Source organism: Rhipicephalus microplus, chromosome 4, assembly GCF_043290135.1.
Source record: "Rhipicephalus microplus isolate Deutch F79 chromosome 4, USDA_Rmic, whole genome shotgun sequence".
Lineage (NCBI taxonomy): Eukaryota > Metazoa > Arthropoda > Arachnida > Ixodida > Ixodidae > Rhipicephalus > Rhipicephalus microplus.
In genome coordinates this window covers 46,201,464-46,225,426 of record NC_134703.1, presented here as the reverse complement: position 1 = coordinate 46,225,426, position 23,963 = coordinate 46,201,464, and the positions used below count along the sequence as shown (strand labels likewise).

General features: G+C 50.2%; 1 protein-coding gene across 3 annotated transcripts in view; it reads right to left on the bottom strand.

Annotated features, from left to right (window-relative positions):
* Nucleotides 1-2,399: 2,399 nt before the first annotated feature.
* LOC142814261 (uncharacterized) overlaps nucleotides 2,400-23,963 on the bottom strand; it is a 52,267-nt gene continuing 30,703 nt past the window's right edge. For all 3 annotated transcript variants that reach the window (XM_075892702.1, XM_075892705.1, XM_075892703.1), the window contains one exon: nucleotides 2,400-2,581. In XM_075892702.1, coding sequence (XP_075748817.1) covers nucleotides 2,408-2,581 — 174 coding nt within the window. In that variant the 3' untranslated portion in view covers nucleotides 2,400-2,407. The remainder of the gene's footprint in view (nucleotides 2,582-23,963) is intronic.

Sequence of the window (23,963 nt, the reverse complement as noted above, 5' to 3'; positions counted from 1 at the left end):
AATTGCAATTTTTTGAAAGGGCATAAACAGTCTTACAATGCCTCACAGATGGCAGCACATTATCTGGCGTTTGCTTTTTTTCTTATCAACGCCTCTGGAAAGGCATGATATGTTTTTCGCTAGATGAACATAGTTGTCCATTTTTAGAGCTGTTTGAAAGTGTTTTATTTTTCAAAGCCGCTGCAAGTAACATTGCGGCTTTTCCCCTCAAATACATTTATGACGACCTAGACTTTAGAACGGACTGGTACTCCATCTCGGAGAGCAGTTCGACCTCACTGCTTCTTGTTTGCATAGCTTACTCACGCTCTGTTAGCCATTGAGTGTTTATAAGTAACACTGGAGCTTATTGTTTCCATTTGATATTGTACTTTTGTTTGCTTGATTTGGTCTTTATCACGCAAATAGTTCATTGAATACCACGCAAAAAAATAACATTTTGGCTTTGTATTAGGACACCTGCTTGCCAAACAAGCGACCCGAGTTCAATACTAATGGCACCAGAAATTTTATTGTTTATTTTATTTGCTTCTTTCTCGATTTCTCTCTCACGGACGATTTTTCGCTGGCAACCAACGGTGACGACGCTGACGGTGGAATTTCTGCGGAAGGAGCTCTCGAACGCTATCACGGTAAAAAAAGATGCCCGTATAGATTCTTAATAAACTCTCAAATTCACCGCCTCTCGCCTACAGAGAGTCAGACTAAAGGACAAGTGGAACTCTGACAAATTTTAGTGCCGTACTGAATGCAAGGGCCACTGCAACACTGCATATGATCATCTTTTCTTAGTTTGGCACTGATGACAATCTAAGTTAAATTATGGAGATCTGTGAAGTGTTGGTTATCTCAAGATGTAGCAATCTAACATTCGTCACACATATCCACAAAAAGTTTCCGGTTTGGAGTGCTACGCACTGTACACACTGCCAGCGTCAACAACGTCAATGGCCAATGTTGGAACGGGGGCTTAAAAACCATAGAGGTTCCTAAAATTAACTAGAGGGGACTCTGTCGCTGCGATCATTCAGCGACCATGGGAAGGATGGGTTGTACACACATTTGCCTAGTCTTTGTACTTGCGGGCGGCGAATCGTACTTGCGGCTTCGTTTAATGCTGTGTTTCAAATTGCTTTCAAATAAAAATTTATCCCTTTTGGACTTCGTGACCCAATTTAGAAAGTCTAAAAAAAATAAGGTGGTGAAGCGCAACCACTGAACATTTGCTGATTTTTGATTCGGGAGAAAACAGCTTCAAGCCACATGAACAAACACGGGGTCAAAAGCAGGCCAGAAGTACGAATATTAGACAAATGTGTGTATTACCTATCATTCCCAGGCTCGCTGAAGCGCCTTGCGTTGCAGCTCCCATATATACTAGCGCCCGAGTTCCTTCTAGTGTATACATTGGGAAACTTTATGCTAAAAGCTGCTGTAAAAAAATAACAGCATATCCACGCAGTAAAGATGAGTAGCGCGAAGCTTCGGAGGGTTTCATCAGCAAACCGTGAATCATCCGCTAGCCACGTCCGTCCATCGTCTGTCTTTGTTTGACGCATGTACGGACGGACGGATGGACGGATGCATGAGCGGGCGCAAGGACGGACGCAAGGATGAACAGGTGGACAACGGATGGGTGGATGGACGCATGGACGAAGCGGGGACAGACGGACGGATGGACGGATAGACGGACGCGTGGACGGACGCATGGACGGACGCACAGATGAATCGATGGACGAAAGCAAGAACGAACGGATGAGCGGAAGCGCGGACGGACTTACGAATGCTTCGCCCCACTCATCGTTCACTGCAAGGACATGCTGTGATTTTTATTATTTGTGTCCTAAGAGAAGTAGTTCAATGTTTACTGCACACTGATGTAACAGAGCTTGCGATGTGTCTAATGGTGTTTTTACACCTATTTCACCACTTAACGTGGTTGCATCCTCGTTGACATAGTCATGCATCTTCATCCCGACGACTAACGTCTATGTTTAATAACAAACCCTTCATTGTGGTCATAGATGCTTAGGGTAGCTGTAGTAGTTAACGGCGAGAGTGGAACCGAAGAAAGCAATGTGACAGCTAGATAAGCAAGACTGATTAGACGCCGAACTTGAGCAAAGTTTGCCTTCCCGCGCCTTGATTTCTAGTACTGTCCTCTACAAGCTCTTTAAATTAAATTTAATTAGTAGCGTCTATATTTGCTTCTCTCACGTGTTCGTCATAGCGCCAAAATCAAGATGTTAAATGCAACAAAACATTCGGTATAACGAAGGCTTGGCAGCACTCACTAGCACCTATCTTTGAGGCGCTCCCATGATAGCAGATCACGCAGCAGATAACATTTTAATTCTAATGTAAATCTTACAAGGACATGAAAATTAAAAACACCTCTTTTTATTTTTTATACACTTGGTAGAAAACGAGTGTCTACCACCTCACGATGACGCGCTTGCTGTTGGGCCCTTGTCAAACGAGGATAATCATACATAAATGGGCGTCCACACGGCCTCCAGGTGTCACGGTCTACCTCGAACAGCGCCCAGCCGTCCGACATGTTCACGACGAACATGTTCATCTGAAAAGTGGTTAGCGTAAAATATTGCGTAAGAAAAAAATGCATGGTCTCAATGTTTACTGGGCATTGATATAATAATTAAAGCTTTCACAATGTCGATTGGTGTTAGACAGCTGTAACGCCACCTAACGTGGATGCATCCGCATTGACGCTTAGTCATACGTCTTTATTACGATGACTAACGTCCATCATTAATGAATAAACAAACCCTTGCGCTAATAGATGGTTGTGGTGGCTGCAGTAGTTTGCGGTGAGAGCGAAACCAAAGAAAATAATAGGACAGCCACAAGAGCTTGGCAGGAGCACGGAGTTTCAAATGATATTTTCAGCACGTTTGAGTTAACCAACACCACTTCCCGACCAGAAAGAAACGCAGTGCGCGTCGTGTCTTCCCTTTGAACGACCTCAATGATTCGTGGTGCAAGCGTAAGTAAGGAACGCGGAGTTCGAAGCCGGCGGGCGTCGCAGAGCTATGTTTGGTATGGATTTCAAAAGAAAGAAGGTTTTAAGAACTTTGGTATGAATGCGTGCTACGATCCACGCCAATGTTTGGGGTAATTTCGCCACCTGAGGGTGTGTTAATGAAAAGTTGCATCGCCCCCTGTCAGAAACGCGCCAATTTAGATTGGTGCTTAGAAACGACGCGTTGAAGGGACTTATGGCGGATGCCATGGTGATGATGCATTACTGCAGTTTACCGAAAAACACTTAGGACAGTGGTAGATATAAAACCACATTTTCAAAAGCATATAAAGTACCTGAAGGTGGTGTAGTGGATAGCGTGCCCGGCCTTTAAAGGGGTACTGACACGAGGGTCACCTCGGGGTCACCTCCAAGGGTGTCTATAGCACTACGAAGTTGGTTGCTCACGCAAACTTCAAAATTAGTTTGAAATACCTACCAAGCTATATTTGCTGTTGATATCTTGCACATGACATACGGATGTTCACGAGAATCGACCCCGCCGGCTATTTCGGCCCCAAAATTTTGTGTCAGCACCCCTTTAAGGTCGTGGACCGAGAGGTAATTGGATCGATTTCCGTTGACGAATTTTAAATGCTAAGCATTTCTAAACAAATTTCGGCGACTGCGCGTATCTGTCTATCTATCTATCTAACTATCTATCTATCTATCTATCTATATATATATCTATTTATCTATCTATCTATCTATCTATCTATCTATCTATCTATCTATCTATCTATCTATCTATCTATCTAGCCGCCCCTATGGCTCTCCTGGCAGTTTCGATAATAGTATCGATACCAAACTTTGTATGACGTAACATGACTGTATGAAGAACATATCTGGCTTGTCATATCATGAAAATCATGACATGTATGTCGTGAATGTTATGAGTTAATTTTATGGTCCTGCAGCTCTTGCGGTGGTTTTGTCCACGTGCCATGTTGCAAAATTGGTGTGGTATGACATGATTGCAAGGTGAACACAAGCGACAGACCCTAACATGAAAATCATGACATGCGTGTCATGTAACAACATGACTACATGCCAAGCTCATGATGCGCTCACGGGCGTTTCGCTAGCGTCACATATACCAGATTTGGTATTACGGTTTGTGAATGAATGACGAAGGTATGTGACTGGTGCAAACATGATAATCATGAGATGTGTGTCATGTAATAACATGACTACATGCCACGCTCATGATGCGCTTGCGGCCGTTCTGAAAGCTTCACATGTACCTAACTCGATATTACGCGACGTGAAAGGATGGCATTGGTAAATGACACATTCAAACATGATAATCACGACACGCGTATCATATACCAAGATAACTACAAACCACACTCATGATGCGCTCGCGGCCGTTTCGCTAGCTTTACATATACCAAATTGGGTATTACGTGACGTCACTGGATAACAAAGGTATGTGACTAGTGCAAACATGATAATCATGAGATGCGTGTCATGTGAGACTATGACTGCATGCCACAGTCAAGGCGCCAATAGATTTCGGCGTGACGTAGTGCGTGTGCGCACCAGCGTTCATTTCGTCGGGTGACGCCGGCGTCGCCACGCCAGGCAGGTTGACCGGATTACTCCGATATCGTCGCCGGCACTGTATCGGATCATCAAGTTTTAACTGTCCTGGGAACCGCACACCCTTCCCAAGGCTGTAGAGCATCTCCATTTTTCTCTATCGCCTTCAGAAGAACCCATGTGAGTGCTGGGCCTAAGCGTCGACCCAGCTCGCCTGTGCGAGTACGGGTCACTAGGCCTAACGGCGGGACCCCTTCCACAACAATATGGACGCTAGCACTACGCCAACTGCTGACGTGACTACTACCGGATGCGTTCAACCTGCATTCAGCCCCAACGACACCCATGTTAACACGGAATCTCTCGACCTCGACGAGCTCACCTCGGCAAGCGAAGATGAAGTTGCCGTGCACCATCCTACATCGTCAGCATCGCTGGGACCGGCGAGCGACACCGACGCCAACTGGAAACTGGCGATTTCCCGTCGCCAGCGTCAACGCCAGAAAAAATTCGACAAAGCCCGAGCGGAGTTGATGCAGCCGGCCGGTCCTGCAAGCACTCCGCCCAGCCACGTCAACGCCGGGGCAGCTGCGGCTGCGAGCGCTCCTGCTGCGCAGGCAGAAGCGGCCGGCGTCGCACCGGCGCGAACACCACCACCCGTAACGAAGCCGCGCCAGCTACGACGGAAGCTGCCACCGCTTCCACACACGGACATAAAGATCATCATGCGCCCGAAAAAGGGCCTGGCCATTCGGAACGTCACTATGGATCAAATCTCCCGAGCCGTAGCACTGGCGGGCAATTCTCGACAACAATGTACTGGTGATCATTTCTTCATACGTACTCGCCCCGGGTCGAACATCATCATTGCCAGCACGCCACATGTTGAGACGGCCGAAATTCTTCGTCGGATCACCACCCTCACGCTTGAGAGGAAGACCTACGAATTCAATACCTATGTGGCGGCCCCTGAGGGCACCTTGCGGGGAGTTATTCATGCGATAGACCCTGGCACAACTCCGGAAGACCTCACCGCCAACCTCCGCGTGCGCACGCAGGGAGTGACAGTGCACAGTGCACGAATGCTTGGTGCTACCAAATCTGCCGTGATCACTTTCGAAGGCCCCCTTCTGCCCCGATATGTACTGTATTACGGTGGGGAGGTGGCCTGCCATCCGTACAAGCCGACGCGACAAGCCTGCCAAGTCTGCTTACAACCGGGGCACCGCTCAGACGTATGCCCCACGCCAAACACTCCCGTGTGTCGGCAGTGTGGTATCCTCAACCCCGTTGGCGGTCACCCCTGTGCTCCCAAATGTTACTTGTGTGGAGATGCCCACTTAACGGGCGCCAAAGAGTGCTCTCAGAGACTGAAGGCCCCGCGCCCACGGCCACCTCCTCAACCAGCAGCACCAGCCAGGGGCCGCAACCCCCATCGTAACCCACCCACTCCAAAACGCAGGTGGTTCAGCAAGGAAAACGAGACCTCATGCAGCCACTCCCGCTCACGCTCGAGGTCACAGTCCTTCCCGCCCCTCCCTTCTGTGGAACCTGGCCAACAGCAGCAGCGACAGCATTCGAAGAACCAGATGACCAAGGGGCAGCAGCAGCAGCAGCAACCCACCTGTCAACAGTCCCAGCACGCCTCCAGCAAACATAATGAGAAGCCCAATCCCTTTCCATCAGCCGGTGCCGACATTAAGGTGAGCTGGTCAGCAAATGTAGATCCTCCCATCGCTCCACTCAATACCCTGTCCACCGCATACGAACACCTTCTCGCGGAAAACATAAAACTCAAACAGGAGCTGGCGGCCGTCAGGGCATGTCAAGCAAAGGACAGTTCTCAACTTCATGCCCTAATGGAGCGTCTTGGATCGCCGCCCGACTCCCCCGAAAAAAATCCCCCAACCTCCCCCAAGAGACAGAAGACCCCTAAAACGGCGCTATCAATTCCTGCTGCGTCGGGCACCACAGTCATACGCGAAGAGTTACGCGAAATGTTCTCAACGCTCGCGCAGCAGCTATCGCAACAATTCAGTGCCATATTCACGCAGTTCGGAGAACGCCTCGCCTCTCTCGAGAGACGCTTCGAGGCGCAAATTGCTGAAACAGGCGAAAACATACGCAGGAAGAGGGCCACTCGTAGCTCGCACGCCACGACAGATCAAGGTTACCATAGACTAGGATTGGAATCACATGAATCCAAAATCCTCGCTACCCCCGCATTGACACCCAGCGCCCTCACCCTCACTCTTACATCGGCGTCGCAAGCCGAGATTTCGATACCCACGCCTTTCCACTCAACGAATTAACCATGGGCAGCACAGCCCCACTCATTGGCGAACATTTAGAAGTCTGGCAATGGAACTGCCGCGGCTTCCGCAGAAAGCGGAGCCTCCTCCAACAGTACATTAACACACACCTTGCTCGGCCAGATGTCATAGCGCTTCAGGAGGCCGGAACGCCACCCATATTTTCAGGTTGTGAGTCCTATAATAGTCAAACAAAGGCCAAAGCGGCCATCCTGATTGACAAAGCACTAACCGCAGTTGGCTTAGACAATATCCCAGACACCAACATAGAACATGTGATTGTGAAGCTAGTTCTCAGGCGAAAAAAGAAAGGAGAAAAGTGAAGTATCATCATTGTCAACGTATATAGCGCCCCAAAGCAAAAAACCACTGATTTTCATGCCCTCGTCCAAGGTGCCGGCCGATTGGCCCAGGGAAAAGAACTCTTACTGCTCGGTGACTTCAACGCTTTCGACGAACGCTGGGGTTACAACCGTTCGGATGTCAAAGGCAAACAGCTTGCGGCTGCCACTGAAAAATTTCAGCTTGAACTGCATACGCATCCCGCGTTGCCTACCCGGATCGGCAACAGTGTGTGCAGGGACACTTGCCCCGATCTCACCTTCACCCGTGGCCGTGCAAACTATAACTGTGACAACCTGCAGGAACCCTTGGGCAACGACCACTTCATTCTCCGCACAAAAGTTACAGAGAGCGCAGCGCGTCGGTCTATTGGAGAAGCACGCATCACAAACTGGGACGCCTTTCGTCGTGAGAGCGAATATTCACTCGACAGCCTCACAAGCCTCACCGACTGGTGCACCCAACTTAAAGAAATTCGAGAGCGTTGGACCACCACCATTAACAGAACACCTGCACTGCCGGAAGTGGACGGCCATCTGCTACATCTGTGGGAAGTCCGAAGGAGCCTCATCCGCAGATGGAGGATGCAAAAACATAACCGACGCCTCAAGCTAAAGATCGCCACACTCGCCACTCAGGCAGAGCAGTACGCTACAGAACTGGCGCGACTCAATTGGGCCCAGTTTAGTGACTCTCTTCGAGGCTCATTGGGCACGGCCCGCACGTGGCACATTTTGCGCGCTTTGATGGACCCCACTCGAACAAAAAATGAGACGAATAAGTCAGTCATGCACCTCATACACGCCTTTGAGGGTAGTGACGATGATCTGCTGGATCAAGTCCGGCGAAAATGCTTTGGCGATTTCTACCCACCCGCATCTCAAGCTGCGTATTGTGTACGTGCCAATGACACTCTCGACCGACCAATAACGGTGGACGAAGTTTACGCAGCCATTCGCAGCAGCAATCGCAACACAGCTGCTGGGGCAGACGGAATCACGTACTCCCTTATCAGGAACCTCAACGACAGCGCCGTACAAGAAATCACGGCGTTTTTCAATGATCATTGGCAACGTGGCGCGCTTCCTCCTGAATGGAAGCACGCGGAGGTCATAATGATACCGAAGCCGGGCAAAAAACTTCAGATCGAAAACCTCCGACCAATATCCCTCACTTCCTACCATGGTAAGCTCTTCGAGCGCGTCATCACTAATCGCGTGCAAGATTACTTCGAGGACAATGACCTTTTCCCGCACTCAATGTACGGGTTCCGGGCACATCTTTCAACGCAGGATGTACTGCTACAAATAAAAGAAGTCATTGATAACGCCCCCCAGCAAGGGGAAACATTATCTTGACTTTAGACATTAGGGGCGCATTTGATAACGTTAGCCACCAGGCCATACTTGAGGGCCTCGAGGCCCTTCATTGTGGGCAATGCGTCTACAGTTATGTTCACGCCTTCTTGTCGGACCGCACTGCCACAGTCGGTCTCGGCTCCATTCGATCACATGTTATCAGGGTTCCAAACAAGGGCACCCCGCAGGGCTCAGTGATTTCCCCGCTACTCTTTAATGTAGCTATGGTTGGCCTGGCACATGAACTCCACCGCATCGATGGCATCCATCACGCAATGTATGCGGACGATATCACCGTCTGGGCCTCGCGGGGGTCCCTTGGAGAAAAAGAATATAACCTGCAGCAGGCAGCCTCATGTGTCGAACAATACGCGCAGGCACGAGGCCTGGCCTGTGCAACAGAAAAATCTGAGCTTCTACGAATTTATCGGCGCAAGCTCCCACCATCGATGCAGAACAACCAAGGCTCCCGCCTCCAGGTCGTCCTTGCTGGCAAACAAATCCCAGAGAAATCTGCCATTCGAATATTAGGCATGTGGGTACAGTCAAACCGCCATGTGGATCACACACTTTCCCTTCTCCGCACCACTACACTGCAAATGGCCCGAATGATATCTCGGGTAGCCACTCGTCGTCATGGCATGCGCGAGGAGGACACCCTGAAACTCATACGTAGCCTCGTGGTCAGTAGGGTGACATACAGTTTGCCCTACCAACGCCTCACGAAGAGCGAACAGGGCCAAGTAGACGCAATGCTCCGCAAGGCCTACAAAGCGGCACTCAAGCTACCACCGGGTACTCCTTCTAGGAAGCTCCTCGCATAGGGCCTACACAACACCTTTGAAGATCTTTGTGAAGCGCAACTCGCCACACAACTGCTACGGCTCACGCAAACACCTACAGGTCGTGACCTGCTCCTACGCCTTGGCTACATCAGCCAGTTTCACGACGCAGCTCGTCGCAAGCCCATTCCGGACCAACTTCGTGCCACTTATAAGGTCGCTCCCATCCCCCGCAATATGGATCCCCGACTACATCAGGGCCGGAGGGAAGCCTAAGTGGAAGCCCTCGAGCGAACTTATGCACACAAAAACACTACGTACTATGTTAACGCCGCCAACTACGACCATGCAAACAATAAGGTTGTAGCCACAGTCGTGGACCACACACTCACAGAACGTACCAGTGCTTCCGTGCGGTGCCGCAACATCACCGATGCTGAAGAAACTGCCATCACGCTCGATCTCGCCCTCGGCTACAGACAACGAAGGTCGCTGACAGTTCTCACGGACTCTCAAGCAGCTTGCCGCAACTACCTACAGGGGCGCATCAGCCAACCCACTCTCAACGTCATCATGAGCGTTACAGACACTGGCGAGCATTCCATTACACATCCACTCAGAATTTGGCATCGGATTATATGGACTCCGGGCCACATGGGACTGGAGGGGAATTAGGCAGCGGATAGGGTAGCTCGAGGGTATGCGAGCCGAGCACCTTCCAACTCCGCCCCTGAGGAACTCGTTCCGATCCCTTGCGACTATTCGGCCATCCTAAACCATTACAGAGGACTTAGGAAAGCTTATTCGCTACCACACCGAACACTATATAAAGAGGAATCGGTCAGCTGGAGGCAAATTCAAACCGGCACGTTTCCAAGTTTGCACATCCTGAGTAAAATGCACCCCTCAGCATATTCTCCTCTCTGCCCATGGTGTTCAGCTAAAGCCACTCTGTACCACGTCACGTGGGAGTGTCAGGCCATTACAGCCTTACAACCAGTACAAAATCCAACAGCGGAGCGATGGGAGGAGCTGCTGGCCAGCGAGAACTTGGGAGATCAGTTGAGTCTGATCAACCAGGCCCGCAGAGCGGCTGCTACAAGCGGAGCCCTGGACTAAGGACCCCCCCCCCCCCACCACAAGCCAAGCATCTCCAACTACTCGGAGCTTCTCCGCAGAAAATTTCATGTAAATAAATAAATAAATACATTTTCACCACCACCATCACCACGCCAGGCACCGGTCCTGCCATGTGCTCGCAGGTGCGCGCCGCGCTGCGTTGCTTTGACACATGCGCCTTTCAGCGCGTCCAGCGTCCCTCCTTCACGAAAAGAGGGAGGTGCAGTGTTGTCTGGGTAACGCATCGGCGCGAAACGCAGCATGTCGCATTTCACGCCGGTTGCCGTTGGGCCGCGCCGACGGATGCTGGTCGCGTCGGTCGCACCTGGCCTCAGACTATAGAGTGCTCGCGTTTTGCTATGTTCCGTCGCTGCGCCCAGCGTGTGCGCGTGTCAACACTACATTGGAGTATATTGGGCCCTTCATGATGCGCTCGTGGCCGTTTTGCTAGCTCCACATATACCAAACTTGGTGTTACGTGACGTCAATGGATGACAAAAGTATATGACTGGTGCAAACATGATAATCCTGACATGCGTGTCATGTAAGAACATGACAACATACCACGCTTATGGCGTGCTCGCAGTCGTTTCGCTAGCTCCACATATACTAAATTTGGTATCACGTGACGTGAATAGATGACGAAGGTAAACGACACATCCATGACACGGAAGTGATGTACGGCATCATTTACCTCAACACCTCGTAATTTTGTGCTGAGTTTAAATTGGCATATCAACATTTCTCATTCGTGCTTCGCATATCATCGATTCCCCCTGTACGTGGGATCTGCCAATTTTTTTTCTTCGTCTTCTAATCATCAGTATTTTTTTCGGGGACGGAAATGCGTCACTGATGTCTTGGTGGACACCGGCATAAAACACTCTCGTGTTAAAAGGGCGCAAGACAATGGTCTTACATGAACGGTGAATGCTAATTAAGAATCGAGACTTAATCCAATGGGTATAAATCTGATCCTTAGCCAATGCATTTTGCGTCGTATAGATAGAATCACTTGTCTATAGAGTGGTGGAGCACGTGGACATAGACGTTGTTCGCAGCTGCTACATCATTTTAGCTAGAAGCTTCTGGTCATGATTGAAATATAGCACAAGGACACTGTATGTGGCACGAATATACTATACTGTGTTTCCCCACTTTGATTCAGCAATATCAAAGCTACGGCGTGTAATAAAACCACACGCTTGCGCAGCAAAACGTAGTCCCACATACAGCGCCGAGGCAGTGTTCAGACTGCATCGTCAGAACAAGAACGTGGCATCTTCAAAAATTTGCCCCGTATCTCCATGTTCTCTGCAAATATCTTCGAAAGACGATAGTCTTGCGTGTGGAGAGAGTGGACAAAACATTTAGTTGATGTTCTGCGCAAGAAAATTGGTGAATGGTAGAGCGGAGACGCTGCGTCAGAGTGCCTCGAGCGGGCAGCGGAGGCTCACGAGCGCATCAAGTCATGCCACACGTTTGAGTTACTGTATATGCTACCTTTAGGTAGCAGAGTTGCGCCACTGTTTTCCGGGTGCCGCTCGCTCTGCCTGCAGGAGTTCAGTGCCCCTATTCGCCGAGCGCCATCACGTGTTCATAAGTGGTTAAACTGCACTGCGGAGAAGCCAACCCTACGAGGATTCTGGGCAGATCAAGCTTGTTTGGCATCGGCTATTGTTATTCTCGTAGCACTTCTTCGGTACTGTAGTCATGTTGGTCAAGAGGGATGTGGTATCAAGTGCATTCTCTGGTAAATTGTACTACTTACAGCCCATGTGATTAGACACGGGTACAGCGGGTGTTGCTAGAGAAAGATAATGTGTTCGGTGAGGAAGGAATAAATGTTTGACTTCTTTTTATTTGTCAATAGCACTGCAAACTTGCTAAATTTGTATTACCCACAGACGCAGTGATTACGTTTTACATGCAGAGTCGGTCAGCATGTGTCGGCTGCATACGTCCCAATTGGTCTGACTGGTAGAACACTACAAATAGAGGAAGAATAAGTTAAACTAGGCTTATTCAAATCGGCAAGGTGTTGCAACTAGCGCGTAAATTACGTGAATTCAATGCAGCTTTGAAACCTTACGCGGAAGGAATGTTGGGCGCGACAGGGCTGTTGAACAACGATTCGCATCAGTTGTCGTGAGCCACGATTGTAATAGGAGCGTAATAGAGAGGCGCGCGTAATATGGGCGTCACACGGATGCTCTCGATCGCTATCCAGTTCGATTCAGTTGAAGGCAATAAAACTACACCTCGCTCGCTCACACAGTTAACGAAAGAGTCCAACACGATGAAAAAAAATTCATCCCTAACTGGTTCGATCACTATCAAAAGTGCAAAAATAATTTCATATTTGTAAATTGAAAAAACAGCGGAAAAGTAGACGAAGCTAGCATAACCAACCATAAACAAAAAGCTTGTATAAACCAACCATCTTACTGGTTAAACGAGCCGACACACTGTTTTATTATAACGTAACAGGAACGTAAGCATCAAATCAGGGCTTCTAGGCATGACCGGAGCAACCGAGTTTTACTCATACCTTTAAAAAATAGGAAGAAAGCGAGAAAATAAATAAAGCCCCGCTAAATACCACAGTCTCTTAATATTGAGGGACAATGTAGCGCTCTGAAGCGTGAGCGTTGCGCCTATGTGGGTGCGAGTGGCTTTCCCGCAAGACTTTTGAAGTCAAGATGGCGTACCTTGGCGCAACTCTGCTACCTAAAAAAGGTAGCATATTGCCACGTTCCATTTCCTAAGCTTTTGTTATCGTCCTGAAACACCACACGATTCTCAGCGCAAACCGCGCCTGCAGTTTTCGAGAAGGTTCCAGACTGTAGTAGATCATTTCGATAAGATCACGCCCACTGTGCGAACGGTACAGATTGTTCTGGAACCTACGCCACCGCCAGTGATAACGCTAGAACATTCGACGGCAAGAGTACAAAATGCCGACGCGCTTTGCCGCTTGTCAGTTGTTGATCGAAGGCCGACGCTCCGTTCGCCGCTATCAGTCCGAGACTGCTATCTGTGCGAGACTGCTGCTGTAATTGGACTTTCTGTTTACCGGGCACAGGTTCGCCCAAATAAACAGTTAAATCCCAACACGAAGTCTCCTGTCTTCGGCCACGTCACGACCCCGTGACATCTGAATGATCTACTACAGTCTGGAACCTTCTCGAAAACTGCAGGCGCGGTTTGCGCTGAGAATCGTGTGGTGTTTTAGGACGATAACAAAAGCTTAGGAAATAGAACGTGGCAATATATAGTAACTCTATCACACGTGAGCCATGAGCGCCATCTGGCAGTTTCTTTTAGAAAACAAAGCACGTGGCCATGCGCGCCTGTCTCAGAGGTGATAAGGTGTAGAACGCGAGGCGACGGGTAGGTGCCACCACCATCTCGTCTTAGCAAAGCGTTGGAAACACTTCCCGTTCAGTGCAAGCGTTGCATGGTAAGCGCTGCGGTCCTTAAATTCGGTCCTTGATTGCGGTCCTTAGAATTACTTATGTATGCGTTTTCTAGTAAGAGATGCATAGGCAGAATATATGCGTGTTGTTACGGTGCCCCAGACATGCGCAATAATTGCCTTTTAATTGACAATTTCACAAGCATGAACGCTCAACCTTGAGCAACATTGGTGGTCGCTGCGGATGGGGTCGGCCGTTTCAAGTACTCGATGCCGGTAAGAGTGGACAAACAGGCAAATGTAAAGACAGACAGGCAAAATTTTTGCGTCGAAGGTCCCCAGAGCGGGTTGAGACGCTGGCGGCGGCGAGTCAAGACGTGCTCGCGTCGGCTCCCGGATTTTGCCAACTTTTCTAGCATTTTGTCGTCGAGTATCCATGTTTATTTGTGCAAATCTTTTCCGCGAAGTTCTAAGGACCACGCGGACACCCTCTTTTGCCACAGTGAGTGATTTTTCACCATTTTACGGACATTTGTGTGCCTCCGTCGGCGGCGTCTCACCTAACGAGCACTTCGGAGACCAGGCCTAGGCCTAGCTCAGCTAGGCCACCCAGCCGGCCTCAGGGGTGCCTCGGCGCCACTCGCCCGTTACCATGATGGAATATCGAGTAGAGGGAGAAAACATTTCCCCGGAGGAAGTCACTCAAGACCAGGGATGGCAAACTGCGGGCGCCAGAAGAGTTAACGCCAAATCGCGGGGAGGTGGCCCGAACGCCGCGGCAACGCTTTCGGCGTCCCGTGGCGACAAGCATAGCGGCGCAGCGCTGAAGTCCAAGATTATTAGGGCAGGCCGAATGCCGGTTCTTCCCAAAGAAGACACCAAAATCGTCATTCGACCAAGAGGTGGACTGAATATCTCCAAAATTGGAGCGGCTGCGGTGGCTGACGCTATACTTGCAGCCGCCGGCATCAGACCCGAGGAGCTCTCACAAGACACTCTGTGCCCTAACTTACAGCAAAACATTATGGTGGCCAGCACTCCTAGACGGGAAAATGCCGATCGATACTCCCGCCACAAGCAAATCCGCATCTCGGGCAACATCCACGAACTCTGCGCGTACGAGACTGCCCCACACTCCACGTGCAAGGGGGTCATACGTGGCATACCGTTGCAAGACGACCCTGCGACGCTGGATGGCAAGATCGTTAACCAGAAAAACCCGCTCGCACTGGCAGCTAAGAGAATTGCTCAGACGGAGACTGTGATCATCGCCTTTTTTGACGGGCACCGGGTACCGAATTTTGTCAGGTACGGAACGCTCCTGTTGAAATGTTCCCTATATACAAAGCAAGTGGACGTATGCCACGCCTGCGGAAGACTCGGGCATCGCGCCGATGTCTGTCCAACACCTAGCGACGTCGTCTGTCGGGGATGCGGCCTTCCAAACCCTGATGAGCAGCACCAATGCACCCCAATATGCAAGTTCTGTGGCGGTCCGCACCTTACTGCCAGTAAAGAATGTGCGCATAGATTCAAGACTCCGTACATTGTTCGCCGATGACGCTTCGAGCGCGCCAGACAGCAAGAAGAGCTCCCCCCGCAGTCGATCCTTCGATCCTCCTATTCTCAAGCCTCATGTAGCCCTAGCCCTAGGGGAAAACGACGCTCGCGCTCGCGAGGTCGCTCCATGAGCCGACGGGGCTCCAAAAGCCGCTCTGCCCCAAGATCACGACCATCATCGCCTTCTCCAGCACGCTCCGGCTCCAGAGGCCACTCCACGTGCCGCACCCGGAGCGGCTCGTCCAACAGGCGAAGATCCAACACCCCCTCCGGTGGTAAAGGCAAGTCCTATCTAACGTGGGCCGATAGGGCCCGTGGCAACCAAGCGCAGGCGTCCAACTCCCAGGACTCGCACGACCCGTGTCTCACGAACGAGCTCAAAGAGCTTAGGCGTTCCAATGATAGTCTTAGGAAAGAAAACGCCCAGTTCAAGCAGGAAATCAGTCGGCTAGCCACCGAGATAGCCGAAATACGAAAATTGGCGCTCAAACCGCCGGCTCCTCCGGCCGCCACGAGTTCGTCGGCCATGGACACGGCGGAGGCTCCCCCCAAGGCGGGTGCAGTGAAGCGTCGCGCCCTGGATAGCTCAAGGGAAGACGAGACTCGAACTCAAGAAGGCCATCTCCAACATACAGTCAGGCCTCTCTCAAGTACAAGAAATGATCGCGCACCCCCCGCTGGGTCTGGTCGCCCTCAGCGAGAGAATACTTAGACTGGAGGGGACCCACCACGGATTTTCGCCAAGCACATCGACAACACCAGTCCCAAACTTGAACAGTGTCATTGCCCCGCCGACAGAGGGTGCCATCCTGCAGGCGGCCCTCTCGAAACCCATCCCCAAGCCCAAACATGGATAACGAAACTAACGTCATAACAATGTGGCAGTGGAATTGCGCAGGGTTCGTCAGCAAACGGGCGACCCTGCGACAATACCTAAAAGGCATAAAGGATAAACCCCAAGTTATCACCTTGCAAGAAACGATCACATCATCACACATCAGGCTCCCTGGTTTCGTCACTGTGGCTTCCACTGAAGGGGGAAGGGGGGTGGCCACTCTGGTCAGTAAAAGGTTGACGTGCATTCAGCGAGACCTCGGTCCAGCGGACAATGGGGTCGAGTACGTCATGACGGAACTCCTAGTCGACCCCCCTAAGCGGTGCTTACGAAGGCACAGTATTTTCATATTAAATGTCTACTGCAGGCCCAGCGTACACAGAGCCAGGGCTGGTGGTCTTCTGAAGAAGGCCGTGCATTTTGCCGGCTGTCAACCTCTTGTCGTCATGGGGGACTTCAATGCCCAGCATCAGGCGTGGGGTTACCTCACCAATACGAAGAAGGGTAGAGACATATGGCTCACGGCAACGGAGGAAGATCTGACACTGGTAACCAATAAGGACTTCCCGACCAGGAGAGGGAACTCGGTGTGCCGAGATACAACCCCGGATCTCACCTTTGTCAAGAGTCTGGAAAACTTCAAATGGACCAACACAGCTATCGACCTCGGTAGCGATCATTGCATCATCGAAGTGCTCATAGAGGTTGCCCGCAACAAGACGAGGACCTTTAAGTTCATCGACTGGGACTTGTTCCGAGCCAACCGCTCCGAGCGCGCCCTTTCCCCGGATGCGGACCTAGACTCTTGGTGCGACGAGTTAAAAGAAGATGTGGCCAGCGCCACCAAAGAGATAACAACCGATCTGGAGGTGGACAGGATGGACAGTAGGCTCGCGCATCTGTTGGAAGCCAAGCAGGCACTGCTCGCGAGATGGAAGACTCAGTGCCATAACAGAAGACTTCGCAAGAAAATGTCCGAAATTAACAAAACGGTAGGAGATCATTGCAAGGTCTTATGCAAGCAGCAATGGGATGAGCTCTGTGATTCTATGGAGGGCCAACTCAAGACCGTTAAAAGCTGGAGACTCCTCAAACACCTACTGCACGACGGCAACACCAAGTCCAATCAGAAGAGAACTTTGACGAAAGCTGTCCATTTGGCCACCGACTCAACTCCAGATGAGGCGATCACGGAGAAGCTCATAGACAAGTACCTGGCGGCCACGGACGATCCGGTACCTCCCCAGTTTCCCGACTACGAGGGGCGCGACGAGCCATCGATGGACGAGGACTTCACCGTGGCTGAGGTCAAGCGGGTTCTCGCATCCCTCAATAGCAGATCCGCCCCTGGGCCAGATGGGGTAGCCAACAAAATGCTCAAGCACCTCGACGACGACTCGATCGAGTTTCTTACAGACAAGATCAACGAAATCTGGCGCAGCGGTCTCATTCCCAAGAGCTGGAAAGCGGCCTGCACAGTACTGATACCCAAGCCGGGTAAGGCACCGAGCATCGAGAATCTTAGGCCAATCTCGTTGACGTCGTGCGTCGGGAAGGTGGCCGAGCACGCCATGCTCAACCGCCTCACTGACCACTTCGAGTCTAACGAATGCTATACCCACAACATGATTGGCTTTCGGTCGGGGCTCTCGACTCAGGACGCCATGAAGCTGATCAAGCACCAGGTCATTGACTCCGGCTCCGCCGACACCAAGGCGATTCTTGGATTGGATTTGGAAAAGGCTTTTGACAACATATCACACGTCTTTATTCTCAAGAGCTTGTCTGAGTTTCACGTCGGCAAGCGGGCGTACAATTTTGTGCGCTCCTTCCTTTCGTCGTGGTCCACAAGACTGAAGATTGACGATTTTTTTACCCACGAAATTACCCTTGGGCCAAAAGGGACACCTCAGGGGGCGGTGATCTCCCCGACGCTGTTCAATATCTGCATGATCAACCTGTCGAGGGCCTTGAACAAAATCCCGAACATTAACCACACGATCTACGCAGACGACATCACCATCTGGTGCCTCAGTGGATGTGAGGGTCAGGTCGAGAGTGCTTTGCAAGAGGCCATCGATGTGACGGAGCGCTATCTCATCCCCACCGGGCTAAGGTGCTCGCCCGCTAAGTCCGAGCTCTTACTGTATAAGAAGAGGCCCAGAGGCGGTTCTCACCGGTCCTGGAAGCCAGCAATGGAGAGCCACATTACGTTATTCACCGGTAACGGCTCCCCAGTTCCGCGGGTGGACACTATCAGGGTCCTTGGAATGTTTATCGAGTCTAACGGAGCCAATGGAGCCGCCGTCAAACGCATTTGTTCCAAGACCGAAAGCGCCCTCGGACTGATTCGAAGAATCACTAACAGGCACCGCGGAATCAGGGAGGACAATCTGATCCGGATTATCCACGCATTCGTGCTATGCCACCTCGCTTATTCGGCGGCTATGCACAACTGGCTCGTGTCGGAGCGCAACAAAATCAATGCCCTAATCAGAAGAGTCTTCAAGCTGGCCCTTGGCATTCCCGTTCGAACGCACACGGAAGACCTCCTGAAGTTGGGAATCCACAACACGTTCGAAGAAATTGTCGAAGCCCAAGAGTTTGCACAGTTTGTCAGACTGTCTGGCACCCCAACGGGTAGAGCCATACTCGGCATGCTGGGACGAAACGCCACGGTTGTCGGTCCTGACGCTGTGAAGCTGCCCAACGACGTAAGATCCAAGATCCAGATTGCGCGGATGCCGCGCAATATGCATCCAACCTACAACGAAGCACGAAGACGAGTCAGGGGTAAATCTCTGCTCGCCAGTGCCCGCTTGGACAAGGATCGAGCCTGCTTCGTCGATGCTGCTTCGTACATTCAAGAAGAAGCCTTCTCCTCAGTGGTCGTCGACTGTGATTGCAGAGTCATCAGCTGCGCTACCATCCGCACTTCTAGTTCCAGCGTTGCAGAGCAGGTTGCCATTGCTCTTGCATTGACGGACGGTGTACATGACACAATTTATTCAGACTCTAAGGCCGCTATCAAGGCCTTCCAGATGGGCATGGTGGCTCCCCAGGTCCTACAGATTATTCAAAAAGTCAAAGACATCAAAAATCAATCATTGGTCTGGTTTCCTGCGCACCTTGGAACCATTGAGGGTGCCTCGCTCAATCCTAACGAGGAGGCGCACTCGGCTGCACGAGGTTTGACTGACCGTGTGCCGGGTAACGCGTCATCTCCTGGGCGACCTGAGCCTCTCTGCTCGTACAACGAGATATGCAAGCACCACTATCTGTCAAGAAGACTGCTGCCTCTACCACACTCCTCGCTATGCAGGGCCCAAGCTGTTACTCTCTGACTGCTACAAACAAACACTTACCCGAGCCCTGCGGCACTGCACACAATGTACCCTGAACGGTTTCCAAGCCCGGACTGCCCCCTGTGTGGTGGTTATGCGGACTTCGAGCATGTACTGTGGGGCTGCGCCTCTGCCGGTCCCCCTTTCACCCAAGAGAAAATGAAGCGACTCATTAAGGCCCAGGACCAGACCTCTCAAATCCTGGCCGTCCAGAGGGCCCGCGCGAGGGCCGTCAGGTTTAACCTGATGGTCCCCGAGTGGGCCTAGCCAGGCGACGCTGAGTTTACTCGCGTCTATTGTGGACCGAATAAAGTTGTTTCACTCACTCACTCGAAGGTCCCCAAGAAAGACTATCATCTTTAATATCGGACATGCAGCCTCACACAGCATTCCGTGCGCGCCCTTGAATCCCTCGCTTACCTCGAGGACGAGGATCCGCCTCCCACATCTCTTATTTGGGTACGGCGCACGCAGGAAACCTGGGGAACGAGGCTGCCCACCGAGAAGCCTGAAAATTCGTCAACCAAGCGGTGAGCCCCGCCACGAACCCAGTGAACACCGGCGAGCCCCTCATATGTTATCACAAGATTCCTCAGCACTAACGCCTCGAACGTCGAACAAAATGACCACCGCATCCCAAACTCACGAAACCACAAGAAATCACTAGGCGCCGGCTCCAAACGAACTCGTTCCCGTGCCTGCGGGTATACGCTGTTGTGCCACAGACATGTTCCTCGTTCGGGAGCACGTCTCACGAGATCGAGCCCTGTTCCGACGAATTGTCTCCCCCCCCCCTCGCAGCGCCGCCTTCCGTGCAGAAGAACCGTGCAGTTCCGGGGATAACGTCGCTTCCTCCGCCGAACCACTTTGCAGTTCCGGGTAGGGCTGCGTCTCCTCAGCCGAGCCACTGTGCCGTTCCGGGGAACTGGTCTCGCAGAAGAGTCCCAAAACGCTATTTAAGGCCGTGCCGGCCCCATGTTAGGAGATTTTGCCCCAGCCGACGTTGTCGTGCTGGCCGTCTCTGTACAAACGACAACCTGCTACAGTAAACGCTACCTTTTGTTGCTGTTTTCAAAACGGATCGCCTCCCTGTTTCTCCTTCGGGCTAAGGCTTCAGCGAAGTCCGCTCGACGGCTCGCCGCTCTTGGCCACCGCTACCATCGCGACAGGGCAAAATTCATAACAACGCACACATGTACCCGATCTGTTCAGTCCGCATTGCTCAAAATGTGGCTCTGTCGCCTCCCTCTCCCATATACTATGGAACTGCAGCGAGTATCTACCCCCACCTGATCTCCTGACCCCTCCCTCGTCCGAGGCATGGAAAAGAGTACTCCGAGATACGAGCCTAGAAGTACAGCTCCGGGCGATACAGCGAGCTGAGGAGGTGGCGGTCAGGCACGGCCTGATTGCCATTCCTCTGTGAATTTTTTTTTCACCTAAATAAAGTTGCTTTTCTCTCTCTCTCTCTCTCTCTCTCTCTCTCTCTCTGTTCGCACCGGATCTTCCTTCGGCGGAAACAAAAAAGAGAGAAAAGCTAATACATGCTAATACCTTGCCCCACTTGTCCATTTCAAGACAGGTGTATCGGTTGATTACGTAGCACCTTTGTAACATCTTTTATATAGCTCTTTGTTTCTTGTCTTATTTTATTTCTTCTTCATTTTTTTTTCACCTTGCTATTACCGGTCGAACTACTCTTCATGTTATGCGTTTTATCTTCTATGCGTTTTATTTTTTATTTGTAAACAACGTGCTCACCACGCGCTCTCTCATTGAAATGATATCTTTTTACACGTGTATCTGGTGCCCTTCAAATCGTGCCACTTGCATCATTTATATATGTCCATACATCGCCTTTCATGTCGGTTTTCATATTTTAAAGACGATAGTCTTTTTTGGGGACCTTCGACGAAAAAAATTTGGTCTCTCTGTCTGTCTGTCTGTCTGTCTGTCTGTCTGTCTTTCTGTTTGTCTGCCTGCCTTTGCATTTGTCTGTTTGTCCACTCTTAACAACATCGGGTACTTGATACGGCCGACCCCATACGCAGCACCCACCAATTGCTGCTCAAGATTGAGCGTTCATGCTTGTGCAATTTTCAATTAAAAAGCAATTATTGCGCATGTCTGGGGCATTATAACAACACGTAAATATTCTGCATGTGCGTCTGTTACTAGAACACGCAAATACAATTTTAAGGACCATAGCACTTATCACGCAGTGCTAACCATGCAACGCTTGCACGGAACGGCGAGTGTTTCCCACGCTTTGCTAAGATGAGATGGTGGTGGCACCTACTCGTAACCATGCGTTCTACACCTTATCACCTCTGAGAAGGGCGCGCACACCCGTCTCAAAACATCGCGCTTTGTTTCCTAAGAAAACTGCCAGATGGCGCTCATGTCTCACGTGTGACGTGACTTGATGCACTCGTTCGCATCCGCTGCATGCTCGAGGCACTCTAACGCAGCGCATCCAGAACCACTCACCAATTTTCTTGCGCAGAACATCAAATAAATGTCTTGGTTACTGTCTCCATATGCAAGTCTATCGTCTTTAAACGACATTTGCAAAACATACAGATAAGGGGCCAATTTTTTATCCTATTGATAGGCGCATGTATATAAATAGCACACATGCCATACTCTGTATTCTGATGAAGACCGAACCCGCCGCCGAAACGTCAATAAAATCACATTGTACGTGCGTCATCACTGCGAATATATATATATATATATATATATATATATATATATATATATATATATATATATATATATATATATATGATTATATATATATATATATATATATATATATATATATATATATATATATATATATATATATATATATATATATATATATATATAGCAAAGATGAGCGTGCACGTGCCTGGTCTAACAACCTTTGTTCTTTCTTTCTCTTACACTCTTTTTCTCTTTCATTCTTTTGTCCTTTTCAGTACTTTTTAAAGACGATAGTCTTTCTTGGGGACCTTCGGCGAAAACTTTTGGTCTATCTGTCTGTACAGTTATCTGTTTGTTCACCTTTAACGGTACTCTAAAAGGCGCCAAAGTGACTAAACGATACTCCTAATGGTCTACCCCATCCGCAGCGCTCAGAAATACTGCTCAAGGTTCAGCGTTCATGCTTGTGCGATTGTCAATTAAAAAGCAATTATTGCACATGTCTGAGGCGCCATAACAACACGTCAATATTATGTATGTGTAGTTTTTACTAGAAAAGGCATACATAAGTAATTCTAAGTACCGTAGCATTTATCACGCTGCGCTGACCATGCAACGCTTGTCCGAAAAGGCGAGTGTTTCCACCGCTTCGCTAGACGACACGTTGGCGGCCCCTACCCGTCAACTTGCGTTCTAGACATTATCACCTCAGAGACAAGCGCGCACACCACCCGCTTCGTTTTCCAGGATAACTACCAGATAGCGCTCATGTCTCACGAGTGATTTCATGCGCTCGTTCACCTCCGCTGTACGCTCGAGGCACTCTAACGCAGCGCCTCCAGAATACCATTCACCGATTTTCTTGCACAGTACATCAAATAAACGTTTTGTTCACTCTCTCCAAACGCAAGACTATCGTCTTTCGACGACATTTGCAGATTAACATGCTAATATGGCGCCCATTTTTTTTCCTTCTCTGTTTTTCTATGTTAGTTTTTTTCTCTTTGTGCTATGCTCCATCCTACTTTTTCTTCCATCATGCCCGGAAAAGCATGCTTTTTTTTTCCTTCACTGACAACAAGGACGATGGTGTATTCATATTCGCGAAACAATTACATGTAGCGACATGAATTAACGAGTAACACCATTAGAAATATGTTAGAGTGCGATATCGGGAAGGTCTGATTACCGACGTGCCAAACAAACGAGAGGGCACCAGTTATTGGAAGAACAGCACATGCAAATATACGTGTAACGGAGGCAGCTTCGAGGTCCACATATCTGTACGCTCGCCAACGCTGGGTATTGAGCATTCGATTCAGCTACCAAAACAGGCTCGTTATAAAAGCTCACAAGTTAAAAGTACTGTTAAGGCGTTTATTAGCCGGTAACGAGCGAGAATATGCAATGGCGACAGTCACAGCCAAGCACGGGCTCTCAGCGCGAGCGGCGTCCTTGTTGGGTAACTTCACTAGAAGGTACTCGAGAGTTCGACCCATTTCAGAGTTCGGAGGCTTCGCTACAATTACCCCGGGGTCGAAGAGGGAGCTGCCTGGCGACCTAACAGCTTGTTACTATGAGCGGGTCATAATAAGCCTTCAGGTGCTCCACGTTGAC